The sequence below is a fragment of the Cynocephalus volans genome, chromosome 5 (assembly GCF_027409185.1).
Source record: "Cynocephalus volans isolate mCynVol1 chromosome 5, mCynVol1.pri, whole genome shotgun sequence".
NCBI lineage: Eukaryota > Metazoa > Chordata > Mammalia > Dermoptera > Cynocephalidae > Cynocephalus > Cynocephalus volans.
The window spans coordinates 109,738,358-109,760,460 of NC_084464.1; the positions used below are offsets into that span (position 1 = coordinate 109,738,358).

A 22,103-nucleotide genomic window follows, 5' to 3' on the forward strand; every position below is an offset into this window, starting at 1 on the left:
TGTAAAATGAGGGGATTCAGAGAAAGAATCCAATAGAACTATTTGATTAAGGTGCTTAGTGTGTGTCTCAAACATTATACACACTGAAAAACATATATACAGTGGCATGGATCTTAAAGAAAGCACAGCACAGAGAAAGGCCTACAACCTTTTCTAAATAGGTGCACACAAATGTTGTTAGGAATGAATCAAAGATACAGGTTAGCATACTTTCCTGAAATCTGGAAAAGGGAGATCTTCCACAGGGGCACCATTGCACCATGCACTAGTTAACCTTTGGAGGTATGGCTTTGGCTTTATTATAATCTAGTGAGTAGGTAAGACCTTTCATCAAGGGCGGAGGGTGGGGAAAGGAATGAGATCTACTCACCCACAATCCTTAGTAACATCTTACACATCACTAAGCTATGTTGTAGGTCCTGTGATCTCTACTGTTACCCCAGTAATTTTGTTTGAAATTGAGAGGGCACAGCCACCTTGTTATTTCAAAGATGGTTAAGTTCATTATCAAAGATCAATACTCTGTCTGATGTGGTAAATGGGGAGGCTGAGTAGTGCTCACAGACACCATGCAAGAAACATGGGGGAACGGCTTCAGATGTACCAACTACACAAATCACAGCTTTCTGATGGATCAAACAGCTTGAAATCACAAAAATCCTTAATTCTGCACAAAATCAAACTGTAGGGTTAGTGTATGAGTTTGGAAATACAAATGTAGGTGATGACAAAGACTTTTAAGTTACTAAAACTATATTTAGTATCTACACAGAGGTACCTCTCTTTTCTTCTCTCTCAAAAAACCATAATTTTGGAAAACCCATGTCTTTCTACTGTATTCTATGACAAGAGAAGAGACAGTACTCCCTTCAGATCTACTTAAAAACTGTTTTAATGGACTAAACAGGCTCTACTGCGGGCACAGAAGGCTCTATCCTCTACATAAAGACATACATGCGCTCCCTGTGCACAGGTGGCTCCTCACACCACAAACTGGGAGCAATAATTGAATCCAGCTATCCCACAGTGCAGAGCACTCACTCACTGAACCAGCCTGGAGGGCATTTTTAGTTAGCTTCCCAGAGTAAGATTCAAAAGATTACCTCAATTGATTCTTTGTTTCAACCCAGGGGGTGCAAGGCATTGAGGATGTAACAGTTTGATTAAAAATATACCTGGGGGGAAATAAGAGGAACAAATATGCTTTATGAATTAGAAGAACAGAGTATAGGCCCAAACATGTGGGCTATCTTGGGTCATTCATTCATTCATTCAACAGTCATTCAACAAATATTTATTGGGTACCTACTATGTGCCAGGCACAGTGCGAGGTCCTCAATGTGTAATGGTGAGCAAACCCAGACATCATTGAAGGCTTTCAATTGGTCTTCATCCACAATCTAAATATGCCTTAACTTCCTGATAATTGTAGATAGGTAATTTTTTACAGTCCAGGAATTCAAAATGGTAAATTTGAGAATGGGAGAAATTACCCCCCTAAATGTTATTGTTACAAGCTAAATAATTTACCATTTTATGTATATCATTATAAACTAAAGATCAACAAGCTAAGCTAGGAATATATGATTTGAAGAAAAATAAGAGATATTTATAACTATTTTCAAACAATATCAATAGTATTTGGGTTAACAACTGAGAGGGTGGCATATTTTATGATGTCATAAAGAGGATTATCAGTGAAATCATTTAATAATTTTATTCATGATCCACAAGAGAATAGAGATTATCATCATTAAATCTGTTGATACCATTGCCATGTGTGGGATTGCTAGCACCTCAGAGAACAAGAATCTAATTTTAAAATAACATTAAGAAATTAGAGGAACACATCATCAAAGCAAGATGATAGTCATTGGGGACAAATACAAAATTATACATTCAGATACTTAAGGAAGAATAAAACTAGCTTGGTGAAAGGGAATGAATGAATGGCCAGAGGGCAACTGTTTTGCAGAGACTTTAGGGTTCGTGATAAGGCACACTTCTAGTTTAAGATACTAATTATTACACGTATGATTAAAAAAAATTTGGGGGGGGTGTGGCAGGGCCGTATGGGGATGCGGACCCTTGACCCTGGTGTTATAACACCGTTCTCTAACCAACTAAGCTAACTGGCCAGCCCCTAAAGTTTGTTTTTGATAAAAAGTTTCCCGTGGTACAAAAGCTTCTGTACTTTACTATGGACAGAAATTGACCAATGATTATTTTTCCATCATCAACAATTGCATTTTGAAGGAGATTTGAAATCGAAGCTGTAGTTGCAAAAACAGACTTAAATTAATTGTTTTGAGAAACATATTAAAGATAATCTCTTCATTATTGCTGCAAGGAAAAACACTTGTCTGGAATGTAATTGCCAAAAGAAAAATAACTGAATTTTTAGGAAACGAGGAGTGGGGGAATTTACAAATTTCAGATGGCAGTTCTGGCAGTACCTTCCAGCCCCTATTGCCTGTGGTTAGGCCATCAGGTCAGCTCCCACAAGGCTTGGTCAGTGCAGTAGGTTTCCATCTTTCTCAATCTCCCACTAGCCCCTCAACCACTCCTTGAAGCCTAGCACAAAAATTCACGGTATACAAAACTTACATCTCCCAAATGTACATTTCTGCCTATTGCCATAGAAGCAAGTAATTCTTTAGGAGCCTAGAATTAAATTCTGGTTAGTTCACTAAAAACATAATTTCAGACCATTTATTTTTCAGTCCTCACTAGCTTAGGTCACAATTTGAAAAAAAATTCCAATTCAAACCAGAGTCTACACTTATAAAACAGAAGTCTTTAAAAAATACAATATATTTCTTATTTAAAACATGCTTAAGTGTTACTGCTTTAATGCCTTTATTTACATTTTTACATGCTGTCTTCCATACTTTATGGAGCATATAAAATTTTACACAGTTGCACCCGCATCATAATGGTATTTGGATCTGGATTTTTTTTTCTTTAAATCCTACAATCAACATCTTATCTAATTGTATCACAAGTCCTTTATGGAACAAGATAGGAGAGGGGAATGTCAGTGTTTCTACACAGTCTCCATAATTATCACTAAAAGGAAATCCTAAATGTTAAGACATCTTCGAGAGGCTGGAGGAAATGAGAGATTTAGTGCACACAGTGATGCTGGATAAAATATTTTACCGAAGGAGCTAATGAAAAGTCCCAGGGTAGGAGAAGCATCTGCCCAAGAAAGGGGTACAGGGAAGAGAAAACACAGCAACATCTGGTCTCGAAATGTGCCAATGCAAAAAATTCTCAGAGCCAGTTAGCTAGGGTTATGGGAAAGAACAAGGAGAAAAAATTGTCTGCCCCAAATAAATAAATAAGTCTGGCTATGTCAGTAAAGAAAGAACAATAATATTTACAAAAAAATTTTCTATACTTGAGGTTTAAAAGGTAGAATTTTGGACTCATCCTGCAGCACAATGGCTGAAGCATCTATGAATAATCAAAAGAAGAAATGGCTAAAAGGGCAAACTTTGGAAAGGAGAATCATGACATAAAAAATGTTTTTTTTCTTCTTAAAGGGAAGTGATGATATGTGATCATGTAAATGCAAATGTCTGTGGATATTACTGTTTGCTGGTGGGGAGTGAATTTTAATGTGTGCCCTATGCAAATGCATTTTATAATAAAACAGAATGTGCAAGGACTTCTGAGGGCAGGGAGGACTGAGGAGAGCAGCAGCTTCTAGACACCAATGCCTGAGAGGACTGGGAGGACAGAGCTAGGAGAATGTGCCACTCTGGAACCCTGAACAAAGTCTAGGAGACAGTGCCAGTCAAAAGCCCATACTTCTAAAAAATATCTCTTATACTTGACTGAGAACTGGATGCCTACAGAATTACCATCTGCAAGGTCTTTCCTTACTAAGTGCTTAACCTTGAATAATTCTTTGTGCTTAGAGTGAATCTCATAAGAAAAAAAATAAAACTCACTTTTCTGGGTTGAGTCATGGGGCAAATTATATGAAATGCACTGTAAAGGCTAGAGATAAATATAAAGCAAGCTATTGTAAACCATTCAGAGTCTTTGTATTAAAATTGGCATGAATGTCAAAGCTCATTTAAGGCACAGTCCTGGGCACTTGTTAAAGAATGCACAGAAGGCAGACTCCACAATGCTGAACAGAATCTGGTTTTGACCAAGTGATATATATTCATATTTGTACATCTGAAGCAATTATTAAAAAGAAATTGGGAAAAAGCCTGCCTCTCTGTGATGGAGATATTTAAACAGCCATTTTGAAAATGTTAAAAAATTAAAATTGTAGAAAGTCGAACCATAGGTGCCATGTTTTGCCTGAAGTGGCAAAAATACCATCTGCCTCAGTCTTTTAGCAGCATGCTTATTTCAAGTAGCAGTAGGCTAAACTACAGGCATACGCTTGCTCCAGCTGGGAAAAATACACAGACGTTTGTAGATGTTTTTCTAAGCAAGAATAGTCAACATATTCGTTTTCTTTCAGACATATATATTAGTTACCATGGCAAACCAAGTGTGAATGTGGTCCGAGTGGCTTCTCCACCAGTTCCAACACATACCCAAGAATTCCTACAATTCAATAGGTGGCACCCTTCCCTCTAGCATTGAACTGAATCAGTGTGCTTAACCTTGGTGCTGGAAGTCTAAGGAACATGGAATAGTCTAAGAGAAACACACTCAGGGCTGAAGACCAATCACTGTAATTAAGATCCCCACAGCACTGTGCACAAGAGCAAAACTGGTAGTACTTGCTTGCTGGTCATAATTCACTTCTGGTAATTACATCTCATCTAATAAAACTTCTCCTGCAGTTTTGACTGAGTAAGATGTTCTTTGTTTTTCCATCTTAAAAGCTATGAAGGTAGAATTGCCTTACACAGTTTCACAGCTTCCATCCCTGCCCACTCCCAGGTGAGTGGGTTTCAGCAGTGGGTAGGTGACTCTAGTGCTTGTATTAACTACCTGAAGAGGTAGGGAGAGACAATGAATTAATAGTTGCCAAGTGCATTTATAGCTTAGGATAAAAGGCACTGCAGCAGTGTAAAACATTCATATCCAGGCTCTATCGCAACAGGAACTCAATTAAAAAGTAATTCAATTTCTTATCTGTGTGTTTGAGTACACACGATTGTTTTGCTGAATGTGACAGACATTATTCTGGAGATCCAGCTGACACTGATTTTGAAATGATCACCTCTTCCATGCCCTCCCCTGCTTGCTTGCCAGCTGAGACTGCAAAATTCGAGTTATGGCATATAAAGCTGTAGAGTGCCCAACCAAAATAGTTTTTTAAAGTTTCTTGAAATCTTATTTTTCAGACAAAATTGGCATTTGAGTAAAATATTCATATCTTGGAAAAAAATTTTCAGCAACAAATAAATTTTACAACTCCTGAGCTTTTCAAATATCGTTTTATAGGTAACCCCACCAGGGGAACCCTAAGCCACAAAGCATGATGCCTGCATTAGTTAGCATGAGCATCATGAGCACCGAGACCACACAAAACAGAGACAAACAGACCTTAGGTCACAATGTGTATTACTAAGGGCCCAAATACACTACATGAGAGAGAGTATTACAAGCTGCACCCTGCAGACATCTCCCTGTTACTTGGTGGAAAAGGATATAATCTTTCTTCCCCATGTTACTTGGGTTTAAGTCTGTGTAAGAATGACAGGTCTGGATTAATTACGTAAGTCAAGTTATGCCTTTAAATATCAGAATAACACTACATATTCAAGGGGGAATGGGTCTCTGTTTACTGGCATGAGAATGTCACTGGGCATTCAGGAAGGCAGCTTTAGACAACATTGGGATGGACTGCATTATATAGTCAATATACTCTTAAAATGGCTAATTTGAGTCTACAATCCTCAATTCCAGAACTCTCACAGCATCCTGTACTTCTCCTAACATAACACTAGTGCGATGCTCATGCACACATATTTGTCAAGCACTCCTACATGTTAGCCTGTGCTGGGCAGGAGTGACGCCACCATGAACAAGGCCCCTGAGGCCCCTGTCTTTAGAGCTTTTACATTCTAGTGGAAAAAGAAAGGAAGAAATAAGCAACTAAATACAAATGATCATTTTAGATTATGATAAATATTAAGAAAAAAAAAAAGTATAGCAAAGTGGGAGTGCCTACTTTAGATAGGGAAGCCTGAGTCAAGAGAGCTTGTGATGGCAAGGCCCACGGCAGTCGTGCTCACAGCGGTCGTCTCAGCACTAGCACAGTGCCTTGGACATATTAAATATTAAATAAATATTGATTGGGTGGAAAAAGGAGAGTCTGGACTTCAGTAGCACACAGGATAAGAGTTCTCTTCCCAAATTTGGAATGGGCTTAGGACAGTAGAACAGCACTATTCTAAAATGCTCATTTTATTCTGAGGAAACTGTAGCTCATTTTATACAGAGGAAGACCAAAGAGATTAAGTGATTGTTATCAGATTTCACATTGAGTTAGTGGCAGAGCCATTGCTTGGTCCAGTGGTGCTCTTATCTAGACACCATAGTTTTTTCTTTTCCATTTTCCAGTGTAAATCTCTTCCATTGTCAAGTGCTCTTGCAGTAAGAAATTCTAGAGGCATTCTCTGAGTCACAAATAAGCACCAATGTTCAACAGTCACTCTTTTCCCTTACCTTTTTATTCATGTTACCTTTCTTTCACTTATAGTGAAATTCCAGCCTTGATCTTCAAACTAGTTTATTACAATCTTCCTAAGCAATCTTCTTAAACCTGTTGATTCCTACAAGCTGTTTCAAAAGCTTTCCTTTCCTCTCTGCATTGAGATCAAAAGTCCTATGCCATATTTTCTCCTGCAACTTACTTCTCCTTAACTGGCTTCACGTGTCTTCTATTTTCTAACTGATGGCCTCTATTCACTCACACACTTACTCAATGCTAAGTGCCAAATACCATGTTAGGCATTGGTATACAAAGACAAAAAAGTGGCTGGCCAGTTAGCTCAGTTGTTAGAGCACAGTGTTGATAATACCAACCAAGGTTGAGGGTTCAGATCCCTGTACCAGCCAGCCACTAAAAAAAACAAAGACAAAAGGCATTGTCCCTGCCCTCGAAGAGCTCAGAGTCTATGATCTGTCTCATGAACAGATCACTATAACAGAGTAAGTGCAACGACTGAGAGATCCACAGTGTATGAAGGAACTAAGGAAAGCACCTAATCCAACCTGGGGAACCACAGAGGACTTCCTATAGGAGATGATCTTACATTAAGTTTTATAGAGTGAATAGAGCTAGCCAGATAAAGGGGGAAGGGCAATCTAAGCAGAGCGGACAGCACGAGTAAAGGCACAGAGAACAGAAACAGTATGTTTTATGTAATTTGGTGCTATTGGAGCACAAGGTGGGAGATAAAGCTGAAGAGTCCCTCTAGGGGATGAGATCACACAGCCCTCTTTATGCCAAACTAGTGAGTTTTGAATTTGCCTTATAGATAATATAGAGCCAATGAAGGGTTTTAAGCTGGAGAGTGAACTGTCAGATGTGTGGTTTAGATAAACATTTTGGCTGGTGATGAATCTGTGGGGACGAAAGTGAGGAAGGGAGACCAGGCAGTAGGTTTTCAGGGGCTCAGATGAGGAGACTATGAACTTGAGCAATGGAAGAGAGATCAAGAGGAGGGGGTGCATTCCAGAAAATGTAGCATATAAAACTGGTAGGATTTGGTCACGTAACATAGGGGTGAGGGAGTAGAAATTTCTCACATGGTAAGTTCCTCACATGGTTGACTGATGGGATGACAGTGACAACAACAGGAGAGAGAATAAGTAAAAAGGACCAGAGGGACACCACCCAGGGTGAACCTTGATAAACTATGTAAACTATGGACTCTGGGGGATAATGACATGTCAATGTAGGCTCATTGACTATAATAAATGTACTGCTCTGGGGCAGGATGTTGATGGGGAGGCTGTACATGTGTGGGGTCAGGGGTATATGGGAACTCTATACTTTTCACTTTATTTTGCTGTGAACCTAAAACTGCTCTAAAAAAATAAAGTAATTAAACAACAACAACAACAAAAGACCAGAGATATAAGGGAAGATTCTGATTTGAAAGATGCCTTGGCCTTGTATGTATGCAGGAGACCCAGGAGGATTTTTCCACAGCCATGTCTGGGTATAAGATGAGCTTCAAGTAGGCATCTAAGATAGAGTAACAGATATGGAATCCCTCAGCTTACAGGTGCTCCTGTGGTCTATATTATCTACTACTGCAGCAGTTTTTAACCAGGGCTGTGTGTCAGAATTATCTGTGGAGACTTTCAATCCACCCCAGTTTGCCCCTGCTCTGCTGATCTTGGTGAACGAGGGTGTAATGTGGCAGTACCTAAGCATGTGTATTTTCAAAAACTCCACAGGTGATGTGAGAACTCCTGCCTGTAGGAGTCCAGGTCTGCCCTGTATGGTGCTTCCCAGATATTATCCAGTGGTGCTAGAGGTTGTCTTCCACCCACAGGCACCTTTCTAACAATGGTTAGTGATCTTACCCTGTTTAATTTTCTTCATAGCACCTGCCACCACCTGATATTATATTATCTATTTAGTTGCTTATTTAGTTATCTATTTCCCTCACTAGATAAGGAAAGATTTCATCTCATTCACTGCTGTATTCCCAATACCAAATACAGTGTCTGGAATGAAATAGGCACTCAACAATTAATACACTTATTGTTGAATGAACTTTATTCTACCTGCTAATGCCTGTTACTTAACAGAAAACAGCCCTCAGCTTTAAATGTGATTTTCTTTTGACCTTTCAAATATAAACAAAAAACAAACATCATATTGTATAAAAATGTAGTATGTATAAAATCTGCTTACCTTAGCATAGTCTAATCTTCCTTTTCCTTGAGCCTAAAATAGAAGAGAGGGGGAAAATTAACTTGTTAGTTCTTGAAAGATTATTAAGTGTGTCTGTAATTTTTGCTTTTCAATAATGGAACTCAATTCCTTCCTCTTTATTTACTATATACATATTGAACCATACATACAACGGTGCTTCAACAAGTTCATGGAAAGATTTGTATTATCTTTTTTTTCCTTTACATTCTCACCTTTTCTTGAATATCTTTTAATTCTATTGTCCATTAACTTTTTACTTCAAAAAGTACTTACTTCCGAGAGAACTTCACCCTCATATACACACAGTGAACCATACATATATCCATATAAATAAATTTCAAACACATAGAAAAGTTGAAAGAACAGTACAATGAGCACACAGACACACTATGTCTAGATCTGACAGGTACAGACATCATGACTTTTCACCCGTACACGCTCAGCACACATCTTCTATGCATAGGACATCTCATACATAACCACATGATACTAACAAATTTCAAAAACTAACAATAACGCCGTATCATCTAAAATACAATCCATAGTCAAATTTCCCTAATTGTCCTAACATCTTTTATAGTTTCTTTTCCCAGACCAGCTAATCAAGATTCACACATTGCTTCTGGTTTTCATGTCTCTTTTTAGCCTTTTAAATCTAGACCAGACCCTCCCCATTTTTCATAAATGAAAATAAAAGCCATTAACTTCTTTTCATGAAAATCACTGACTTTTTGAAGAGACCAGGTCAGCTGTCTTATGTTTCTTTTTAAATTTGGCTTATTATTTCTTCATTGTGTCGTCTGTCTCTGTTTTGCTTGTAAACTGAAAGTTGAGTATGAAGAAGCTTGCTTAGATTTAGGTTAAACATTTTTGGAAAGAATACTTTATGTGGAACATTATGTACTTCATCAATCAAGGAGGACAAAATGTCAGGCTGTTCCACACTTAGTAATGCTATAAATTTGAACACTTGTATGGTGACTATCAGATCACTCCACTCTAATGATATATTTCCTCCTGTACGATTAGTAAATAATCTGTGGGGTCAATTTTTTTTTTCACTTCCCTTGGTGTAATTTTTCTTATGTTGTATTATATAACAAGACACCACCCCCACCACCAACCTTTTATAGTAGGGATGCGAATAGGGAGGAAAAGAAGAGGTGAAGGAGGAATCTTATGTGAGGTCAAATTTTATTTAAAAAATATTTTTAGTTGTTATTAAAAAATGACTTAAAATTAACACATATATTCAAATGTGTTATATATCAAACCTTAACATAATAGAGACTACTAACGTATTACTACTAACGTACTACTAAAGGTCAACTTGTGTTTTGCAGACTTCGGAATAAAACTTCTCCTGCCACCTCTGCACAGAACAAGAGCTCTTCAACTTACAAGTAGGTTAGGTCTTGACACCATTTTGTTCCTGAGTCCAAAGTGACATTATACAGGTAATTAACATGGGCAGACTACTTCCATGAGTGAAAAGGAAATGTTTTTATCATTGGTTCTGACTCTTCTCACTTTTTTACAATCCTTTAAAAATTTATCCAAAGATGACTGCATTTTGTTTTTCTTACTTTTACAATAAACTTATAACAAGCCAGTGCTCAGGCACAGCTGTTAGCATCATCACAAACCACTCTGAAATTCTGATTTGAACATTTTCAATGAAACAGAAGGCCTCTGCAACCAATATACTAATATACTGTAAAAAAGAATTTAGGGTCTTCAGTCTGCTCTTAGAAATTTTTTAGGAAACTAGGATTTTCAGTGAGCTGAATTTAGTACTGAGATGTACCATACCATCACAGGTACAATCTACCAGGAGTATGAATCAGTTCTTTTTTTTTTTTTTTCCTTCAGGGGCATTTTGAATCAGTTCTTGCCGAATTTTAAAACCAGGCTATTCTCTGTGCAAATATTTTATTTATTTGTTTGTTTATGGACATCTTTTTTCCAAATAAAATAGTTTTGCCTACACTGAAAATCCCTCTCCTTGCTCAGTAACTTCTGCAGGAGTGGTTAGGGAAGCCCTGAACACATTTGCAAAGCTCACTCATGCCCTAGCTACTCACTTGGACATTGTGCAAATATGGACTAGCCTTGATCCTATGAATAAATACTACATGGATGGCCTGTAACCAAAACTTCAGCAGCAGCACCTCCACAACATGCTTAGTCTTTAAGTTCTCAAACTCCCAGCTGACTCCTGAATTCATTTCAGGTTAATAGACGTCTGACATTGAGGCTGATCCTGTGGTGACAAGTTTTCCACTTTTTCTATTGCCCATCCTTTTCCTTGTCTCTTGCTGATTACTATGGATTGCCCAGGCACAGCACTTTTCAAATGATGCACAACCTGGGAGTCCTATGGAATTGTTCCCACTGTCAAAATACTCATTTCCAAAACACATTTGCCATTTCCTCACTATCAATTTTGTTTCTGTTCTAACCAGTTCCTCTTTCTTCTTGCTCTCTCAACATTCTCATTTTTCAGGGTTTAACACATAGTACATGTTAAAAGTACTAAAAGTGGCATTTGTTGAAAGTTATGATGTTGAGAAACTTTTATATCTCAAGGTTGCAAGGTAAACTGTGGAGAAACTATATCATTTACAATGACTTAGGGTGGACTTTTCCTTTTGGATGTCTTGAGCCATTTCCCATTTTGTCTCATAAAATGGCAGTTTTTTCAGGTAAGAAGAGTGAATATAGGGACATCTAGCATAGCCCTATCACAAATTTTTGTAAAACCATTTTACCCATCACATACTTTGTTTGTAGACTAATCATCTTAGAGAATTCTAGTACTTTGAAGTATCTGTGTTTAATTACAAGCTATTTTCAAACCTCAAGTGAGAGTTTTACTTTTACTTTGTATTCCTAGTGTGGTTACTACCCTTTCACCCAGTAGAGATATATGGCTGGAGATGATGGCAGAGAAACACCATGTATATGATCTGTATCTGCTCACCATCAGCTCTGAAATGTTTTGAAAGCTGTGAGAGTAGAAGCCTACATTAAAATGACAGCATGATAACCACAGACATTGCGACCTGAACAGACTATTGATATGCAGCTCACCTGAATGTCCTTTTAATCTTATCACAACAAACATTCTAGTTCTGTGAAACCATTTCACCCTTGATTGCTTTAGCTTATATGGAAAGCATCATTTATTCTAGAAAACAAATACGGTAAATATTTAAACTTTTATAGGTATATATTATATATACATATATATATTTCCAGCTGATATATGGGTATAAATATCTACATATGCCACTTACCCACCTGAGAGTAGACATTCAAATATACATTTTTTATAAGCTTTAGAGCTTACAAAAATATAGCAAGTTAGAGACAAATGCAAATGATGATTTAGTCTCCTACATAAATAATATTTCTCATTAAACACTACCTATTCTTATTCTTTTTGTAAAATAGTTAATTTGAGAGGGGCCATAGTTTCTATTAGACCCGATGATTGCTCATTCATTCAACAAATATTCATTGAGCACCTACTATGTGTCGGGTACTGCTTAGGCACTAGAGACACACCTATGAACAGAACAGATAAAAATCTCTGCCCTCATGGAGCTTATATTCTAGGGGGTTGCACAATATTGTTTTAGACAGGCTTCACATACAGTCTGTCTCTAGAACTTAAGCTCCATAAGAACAGGCAAAATTTCTCTCTTGCTCACGACTGTATCCCATGTGAAGATCAGTTTCTCAATGAATGAATGGATGGATGGACAAACGCTTTTTCTTTACATGTGTTGACTATGTAGTCTATTCGGGAAACTTAGGGAACAAAATTCATTTTATTCACTCATAGTTCTAGGAAAGCTGGTTGGTTCGGTTCAGAGCTAGCATGTAGCTACTGTGAAGCCATTAGCTAATGCCTTACAAATAATTTTTACTCATATTGAACAATACCATATTTTCATTTTCTCACCCATCTTCTATTTATAAATAGACTAAGGAAAGGAATCTAAGCTTCCATTTATAAAAATAAATTCAAAGGTTTCATGGAAATTGGACAAAAGGATAGAACAGAGAATAATCACCTAGTAGCCTTAGTGTCATTAAGTGCTTCAACCTTGAAATCAGTGTGTTGAAGTGAAAAGAGCCTAGAATGGAAGTTAGACCTACAGAGAGATTTCAAGAGGCACAAGCCTCAGTTGTTGAGGCCTTGTCTGCTGGGGAAAGCAAGTAGCCTAAGATCTTAATTGTGACCACTACAGGAGGATGTGACCACCTGGGAAGATTGATATGCTGGCAACCAGAAAATATGGTTTCTAGTCCTTCATTGGTTAATACTTTGTTTAATTGTTAATTTAATTTTAATTGTTAATACCTTGAATAACTGTTCATTTTTCATATGGCCTTTCCTTACATGTAAATTTAGAGTCCTGGACCAGGCCAGAAGTTCCCAAATGCTGGGCTCTCACAAATTCTGGGCTGGCTGTACTGGAATCATCTGGGTAGCTTGTGAAAAATGCAGATTCCCAATACCCTACCCCTGAGATTGTCATTCATTTGAGGATCACTGGCCTGGCCTACATGGAATGTCCTTTTCAATTTATGCTTCTATGTGCATCGATGTTTACTTCAAAGGTGAAAAGAGAACAACTATATAAACTCCTTAAGTCTCAAGGAGAATGGAGTACTGTGACTTTCTCCCCTTTTTCTGACATCTGCCACTTGTCATGTATATTCCTAGCAGAGCAAGACATTATTAAAATAACTTTCTCACTGGGGTCCAAAATAGATGGATATAAAATAAATGCAGACGACGTTTCAACTGCCGGCAGTCCTGAACCTCTTCCTGCCACACTGTTCATCTCCAGGAGCCACTGCAAATTCCACCATCCATGGCAATTCCCTGAGGGCTTCATTACTAGGGTCTTTAAAAGGGATTCACTCATCTTTTTGCCTCCTGTAGGTATGCTTCTTGCCAATCCAGGTCATGAGAAAAGAAAGTAATTTTTCCTAGTCTTTAGCAGTTCACAGAGAATATGTGGTTTGAACACTGTTTTATCTTTAAAAAAATGTGAAAATAGACAAGCTAGTATGCCAGTGCTCATGACACTGGAGGCCTCCTCAGACAGCTATAGTGAGCACTGTAAAACAATATTCTATACAAAGGCAAAAAAAAAAAAAAAAAAAAGCCAGCACTCTGACGAGAGGATGCACAAAGGGATTAATTCCAAAGGTTTATATACCAGTCTCTGCAGACCAAAGGCAGATAGATTCCCTGTTGGTAAGTAATGGATGTACAATGTGGTCTTTTACTTTAAGAAACAAATGCTTTTTTATAAGTCAGGTAACAAAGAAGTATTGGATGACATAAATGAACTGTTTCCAATTTCCAACTACTGTTATCTGGACTTGAAAGCTCGATATGTGGAGACGTTTTTCTAAAAGCAGAAAACTAATATTCCACAGCAGGGAGTCCAAAAATTGCTGAAGACTGATCATCTCTACTTATCAGGTTATTCTTCCCATATGTTACCAGCTATATGTTGGAATAACAGTCATTTTTAAGGACTTTCTTTTTAAACCTTCAAGGAAAACTACCGCTCCCCCCACCAAATGTTTCAGTTGAAAAAATACAATGAACATCTATTTGCCCTCCACCTAAGACTCACCAGTTGCTAACATTTTACCACCTTCGCTTTCTCTCTCTCTAGACGACTGCTTGCTATTTGAGAGTAAGATGTAGGCATCGTGATGCTTATCCCTAAATACTTCAGCAGTTATCTCCTAAGAACAATGGCATTTTCCTACATAACCACAAACCCATTATCACATCCAATAAGTTTGACATTTACTATATTACTTAAAATATAGTTCATACTCAAATTCCAAGTTTAACCAATAGTGTTCTTTAGAGCTGTTTTGATCCCAAACTAAGATTGAATTAAAAAACATACATTGCTTTTGGATATCATATCTTTTAAATTCCTTCTAACCTAGAGCAGCCCCTATACCACCCACCACCTTTTGTGTGTTTCATAATATTGGCATTTTTAAAAGTCCAGGTCAGTTGTACTGCAGAAGGTTCTATATCGTGGATTTGTCTGATTTTTTTCTCATGATGAAATTCAGGTTAAACATTTTTGGCAAGGCAATTACATAGATGATGCTGTGTATCCTTCTATAATGACAGGAGTCACACAATATCAATCTGGTGAAATTAAGTTCATTCACTGCTTCCTTATGTATTTAATACGTAATCTGCAGGGTGCTTTGAGTCCATGTGAGTTTTCAGTTCCTTGCTAACTATTTATCCAATTATTTTAACTGATCATCCATTGATGATCCTTGTCTAAATAAAAGATTACATCGGTGGCTGCAAAATAATCATGTTTTAAAGGTCTTTTGCGTGGCACCAGCAGAAATATCATTGGCTCCTTTAGAGGAACCAGGTCTTCCTGAAAATACACTCTCTGTGCATTTGCATTGGTATTTTGAAGCACAGTTTACCTTATATGGAAAAAGGAGGCTTTGGGGAGAACAGAAGAGAGGAAAGATACCTCCATCCTCATTCCAGAATGGTCCGGGGATAGTGTATGGGGGTAAGAAAAAAAAAAGGTCACAAATCAGAAATCTATTAGATTTGCTAGCTCTGAAGCTGGAGCAACCCACTGAATGTTGCTTTGGTAGAAGTAGGCTTGTGTTGCTGGGCTCTCCAGTTACAGAGCTGGAGAGGTACCAAAACACAAAGGAAAAGAGCAAGTTTTTCTCTGCTATTTTGATCATTCTTGACTAATAGAACACAGAGGCATCTACAAGGAAGTCAACACCATTCAGAACAGGAATGCCTGAGTACCTGATTTTACCATCTCTTTCACCTAAGAAAGCTAATCAACTTTCAGAGGCAAATGTGAATGGCCATAAAATTAACTTTCTCATATTCTCTACATTTAGTTTCTTGGGAAAAGAGAAAGCAATGTTATGGTACCCAATTTTAAAAAGGAGAGGGGTTTGTATTATCTACATAATAAATCTCTCTCTGTTCAGAGATCTTATTATTCCTTTGCAACCTGTTTTTCTTGCTCTGCTCTCTTGGAATCTGGAAGAGACATGAAATTTAAAATTGCATATTTGACCAAGAAAAAAAATCTACCCAGATTTCAGAAAGGCCATGAGCAAGGAAATCAGGCTGATAGAATTGAATTGCATCCCCCAGTGGCCAGGTCCCCTGGTGATGGCCATCAGCCTCAATAGCACATCTCAAGCTCACCATGTCATACACTCAACTTAAACCAGTTTTTCCACTTAACTTTCCTATTTCTATTAATGGCAAAATTTTTCCCTGTTATTCAAGTTCAAAATCCTGGTTTTGGTCTCTAACTGCCCCTCCCTAGTCCACACCTGCCAGCTTCTCCTTAACATATCAATTATAAAGTCTTATACATTTTCTCTCTGAAATGAGTTTTATACCTAACCTCTTTACCTTCCCATTCTCATTGCCAACATACTGACTGGGATTTTTCTCCTGCTCTTATCAACAGGTTTCCAGAAACTTCTTAACCGATCTCCTTGTCTCCTTGTTTCTTTCATCGTATACAATGTAGCCAGATTTACCTCCCTCAAAAACAGTTTGGTTGTGACAGTGTCAGAATGTCACAAGCCTAAGTGACAATTCAGTACTTTCAGGAATAGCCTTGACAATACCTGGTTCAAAAATTTTCAATGACTTCTGAATCAAGTTTATTTTCCATAGGCAAACAACCCAAAGTCTTTTTTTCTTTTTTAAATTTAGTTAAAATTCACATAACATAAAATTCATTACTTTAACCATTTTAAAGGGTACAATTCAGAGGCATTCAGTACATTCACAATGTTGTGCAATGATCACCACTATTAAGTTCTAAACATTTTTATCAGCCCAGAAGAAAACCTGTACCAATTAAACAGTCACTTCCCATTCTCCCCTCTTCTAAACCCCGCAACCATCAACTTGTTTTCTTTCTCTATGGATTTGCCTATTCTGGATATTTCTGAATATTTCATATAAATGAAATAATATAATATGTGGCCTTTTGTGTCTGGCTTCTTTCACTTAACATAATGTTTCCAGGGTTCGTCCATGTTGAGCATGTATCAATATTAAATTCCTTTTTATGGCTGAGCAATATTTCATTATATGGATATACCTCATTTTGTTTATCCATTCATCAGATGATAGACACTGGGTTATTTCTACCTTTTGGCTATTATGAATATGGCTGAACATCCATGTACATGTTTTTATTTGAACCAAAGTCTTTTAATGTAGTCGTTACCTACTATTTCAGAGCATTTTTTTTTTTTTTTCCTGGCAGCTGGTCGATATGGGGATCCAAACCCTTGATCTTGGTGTTATAACACCAAACTCTAAACAACTGAGCTAACTGGCCAGCCCAGAGCAATTCTTAATCTGTTCCTTATACTGCCCCGTGTTTTTTGTATTCCATCCAAATGATAATATTTTTGTTTCTCTGAATACACTGAACACTTGTCCATCTGTATTACTTTTTCAAGGCTTCCTTTGCCTAGGAAGTTTCCCATTCCCATCTTTGCTATCAAGATCTTTTTCTTTAAGGGCTTTCTCATATATCACCTACTTCACAAACCCTTTCTTGACTTTCCTAGCTGTATACAAATTTCTCTGAGCTCCCCAAAAGGCATTAATTACAGTATTTCTTTGTATTTGAGTATTTGTCTTATCCTCTTTCTACTCGGCCATAGACAACCTTCAGGCAATTTATTGCTATATCTCCTGTAGTCAAGCACTTTGTTTCCTTACGTGCAATAGAAAACCTTAAGAAATATTTTAATTTAGAGGATACCTAAATTCATTTCATAGTCTTTATGGTCATACATACAGTCTTTTCAAATGTACACACTATACACACCTTCTATCGTAGAGAATGTTATTATTCCTTTTGAAATGATTCAAAATGTCTTAACTAGAAGTATATCACATGTCATATTAATAAAGACTCTCTGAATGTACATCTTCTCTTTAAAGAATATGCACCTGTTATTTTCATGCACACCAGCCTTGACCAGTGATGGGGTTTGGATGTGTTGTCCACTCCAAAACTCACGTGGAAATTTGATCTCCAATGTGGCAGTGTTGGAAACTGATTGAGTCATGGGGGTGGATCCCTCATGAATGGATTAATGCTCTCCCTGGGTGGGGGGAGTAATGAGAGTTCTTGCTCTATTAGTTCCCACAAGAGCTGGTTGTTTATAGGACCCTGGCACCTCTTGCTTCCTCTTTCTTGCTTCCTCTCACCATGTGATCTGCTTGTACCTGCCGGCTGCCTGCCACTTTCCGCCATGAGTAGAAGCAGCCTGAGGCCCGTGCCAGATGCAGCTGTCCCAGAATCGTAAGCCAAATAAACCTCTGTTCCTTATAAATTACTCAGTCACAGGTATTGCTGTTATAGCAACACAAAATGGACTAATACAACTAGCAATCTTTGTTTTACTATTTGAATAAGGAGTAATAGTAGGATATCTAGTGACAAGTGAGTTATAGCTTAGCAATAGTAATATGTGGCATACTTAAGGTATTTTATGGCTGGTTGTGACAGTATCAGAATGTCACAAGCCTAAGTGACATTTCAGTACTTTCAGGAATAGCCAAGAAAATAAAATCATAATTCATATTTCTTCAGGTGACTTATAATGGCAGGAGAAAACTAGAAGGATCATTAAAAATAAAGCTTGCTGACCTGCAATAGCCCCTGGACTCCCTGAGAGAGTCAGAGCTCTGTGGTTCTCTGAAGGATTTTACTTTCTTTTATTAGGAATCAAAATGATAACTGAATAATGACTTCACCTCCCTAGGGTGAATCACCCATTCACTAACAGTATTTTTACCTAATCATTATTTTTCAGCAGCTACGAATTTAAATTTAAAATTAAGGTAGGGAGGGATCTGTAGAATTTAGTATGGAGACAATGTTCAACAAATATTTTTTTAGCTATTTCAGGTCTGGCCTGGCACTCCTAACTACCTCTCGTGAAAGGGTGTGGGCTACATGTGTGTGTGTGCATGTATGCCCATGGGCCTATGGTTGTGATGGAAGAAGGATATCTAACCTAAAGATTTTGGGGGGGCAAGGGGGAATTGGAGAGGAGATGGCAGGGCCTGATATGAAAAAGCTCAGAGGTGCTTTTCCTCCTAGCTCCACAATGATGTTGAACGGGCACTAAGAGTATGGGATTGCCTTGCTTTCTTGTCTAGTAAGTAATTTTCACTCTCTCCATGCAGGAAATCAAAAGGGTAGATGGGACACAAACCTGTCTGGGCAGAGCAGGGAAATAATTTTACATGTGGTAATGAGAAATGATAGGTGACTTCCATCACTGGGAGCCAGATTTTTCTATTTCTCTGTGTCAAAACTTGTATAAATTTCCAATAGATATAAATATTTTTCTTATTATTCATCTCTTGCCTGAGAGACCTATTTCTTAGATTTATTTGACACCTGAGAGGGACCTTAGAAATGATCTAGTTCAAAGTCATCATTTCACAGAAAACAATAAGGATATGAAAGAATATGGTTAAGTTACACAGATGCTGGTAGAGCCCAAACTAGAATCTAGGCCTTCCAAACCCTTGCCTTCCATGGGCCATTTCTTCTATACCAACTTGAGTCTATGTAACAAAACTGGGCTGCCACCAAACAGCCTCACCCTATGAGGACCACACCACACACTTTTTGATAAATATTAATTGGATGACTACTCCAAGTAAGCCGCTGTGCCAGGTACTATGGGTAATTCAAAGGTGTATGTGCTATTATCCTTAAGGATCATGCAATCAAATTCAAAACTAGGGGGAAGAAAGGATCACAGAAATACACAGGAGAGTAAATAAAAAGAAAAAATTGGAAAGAAAACAGGAACTAATTTCAGGATTAACAAGCAACCTCGAGATTTAGGGTGGAATGTCCCTCTCAAGTGTTATGCAAGTTGCGTCTCCTGTCTCTAACTAGGAGGCATTTACTCATCATTATCTTATAGAACTTTACATAAACATCTACAGACTTACAATGGTTCAACTAACATTTTTTCGTCTTTAGGATGGTCCAAAAGCGATACACATTCAGTAGAAACTGTACTTCTAGTACCCATATGACCATTCTGTTGTTCACTTTCAGTATTCAATAAATTGCATGAGATATTTAACATTTTATTATAAAATAGGATTTCTGTTAGATGATTTTGCCCAATTGCAGGCTCATGTGTTATGAGCATATTTAAGGTAGGTTAGTGTATCTAATGCATTTTGACTCTAATGCATAATGATATTTTCAATTTAATGATGGGTTTATCTGGACATAACCCCATCATAAGCAAAGGAGCATATTACAATTTGGAAGATTAAAATAAACTAGTGTAGAATCTTTAATAGGAACAATGTTGTCCCCTGCGTGACAGAAATTAACTTTTTACTTGATTGTTTCGGATGAATTTATCTTTTCTGTGTCAGTGATCCTGTGACTCAGAAATGCAGATACAAGGAGAAGGGCCAGAAGTCAGTGAGCAAACCAAAGCAGCCTGACAGGGTATTATGGTGGGCGACAAACTACCAGTCTTTTCTGAAGGATGAGGATTTAGACATGACCACAGGGCATCTAGTTTGGAGGGTGGGAATATCAGCTGCTCAGGGACATCATCTCAGCGTTGACTGATCTATAGACAAGGTCTATTTGATTTGCTTGAGTACTGCCTAAGGCAAAGGTTTTTTTTGAAAGGCCAGCCATTTGAATCTAAAATCAAGTTGGGAATAATAATTTGGGATATTTCACCACCTATTTAGAAAACCCTGGACTGCTCATGTTGTCTACATTTACAACTTTGTACATTTGCAAAGAAATGTGAAAGAGTTAAACACATCCCTTTTCTGTAGTTTCTTTAAAATTCATATCTATGTCACTCCTACAAACATATACATACATAGGCAGGCAGACAGACAGACAGACAGACAGACAGACAGACAGACACACACACACACACACACACACACACACACACACACACACACACACATGAATATCCAAGGGAGAGTTGGTAGCTTTCATTTAACATATTCAGCTGGATCCTTTCAACCAAAATGCAAATCAGCAATGTATTCTAATGTAACTCAATTAGAGCTACTAACACCATCTGTATATACATTTTCAGTTCAGCTATCAAAAAACACACAAAGACACCCCAGTAACATAATATTTAATAGTTGTGTGATATCTCATTGTACCATACTTCATTTAACCTTCTTATTTTTAAATGGGTCAATTTTCATTTTCTTTCTTTTATAATTAATATTTTATTATTTTATTTTTTTGGCAGCTGGCGAGTATGCAGAACCAAACCTGACCTTGGTGTTACCAGCACCATGCTCTAACCAACTGAGCAAACTGGCCAGCCCTATAATTAAAATTTTAGTACATATTTTATTATGTAACTCTTGGCCCACATCTCTGATGTTTTTCTTAGGATAGGTTCCTAGAGGTGGAATTACTACAGCAAAGTATGTAAATTTTTCAACTAAAAGTTTTTAAGTAAAAATAAATAGGATAGTATTTAAAAAGTCAAATAGTACAAAACTTCTAGCAAAACCATCTAGCACTCTCCAAACACTCTGTCTTTAGCTATTCCTTCTACTATTTACCTTCAAATATTGTCCTTTCTTGATTTTTAAATTTTAGACATTATCTATTGATCCTACATGAAAAGAATATTTAGATCTCCCACATGACCAGAGACACACTTTTTTTTACCCTCCTCTCATTCAATTACACTTTTGCTTAAATCAATATTCAGTATTTATATTTTTATGCTATATAAACATTATTCTCTAAGCCATGTGGCATATTTCCTTTCTTATACATTTTAAATTTTTTTACACAGGTAATAAGTGCCTCATTTTATTGCATACATTTAGTGTGGATGGTTTATAACAGAGCTGCCATGGAGAGGTGAGGTCTATGATACCTCCCCTTCATTCTGGGTGGGACTGTGTTTTGATAGGAGACCAAGGAAATGACACTGTGACTTCTGAAGCTGGTCATAATGGAGGATGCAGCTTTTGCCTTGCTTGGTGGAACACTCGTGTTTCGAGTTCTGTGAAGTCTGATTATTCTCAGCTACCAAGCTGTGAGGAGGCCAAGCCGAATGGAGGGGGTCTTATGTGAGCACT

At 37.5% G+C, this 22,103-nt stretch overlaps 2 protein-coding genes across 2 annotated transcripts in view; one reads left to right on the plus strand and one right to left on the minus strand.

The window, feature by feature from the left end:
* Nucleotides 1-22,103, minus strand: part of PDSS2 (decaprenyl diphosphate synthase subunit 2) — a 251,884-nt gene that overhangs the window by 14,864 nt on the left and 214,917 nt on the right. Inside the window, exon 7 of the mRNA XM_063097190.1 lies at nucleotides 8,858-8,890. Coding sequence (XP_062953260.1) covers nucleotides 8,858-8,890 — 33 coding nt within the window. The remainder of the gene's footprint in view (nucleotides 1-8,857; nucleotides 8,891-22,103) is intronic.
* LOC134379123 (uncharacterized) overlaps nucleotides 1-22,103 on the plus strand; it is a 245,507-nt gene that overhangs the window by 7,356 nt on the left and 216,048 nt on the right. The gene's annotated exons all lie outside the window — the stretch shown is intronic.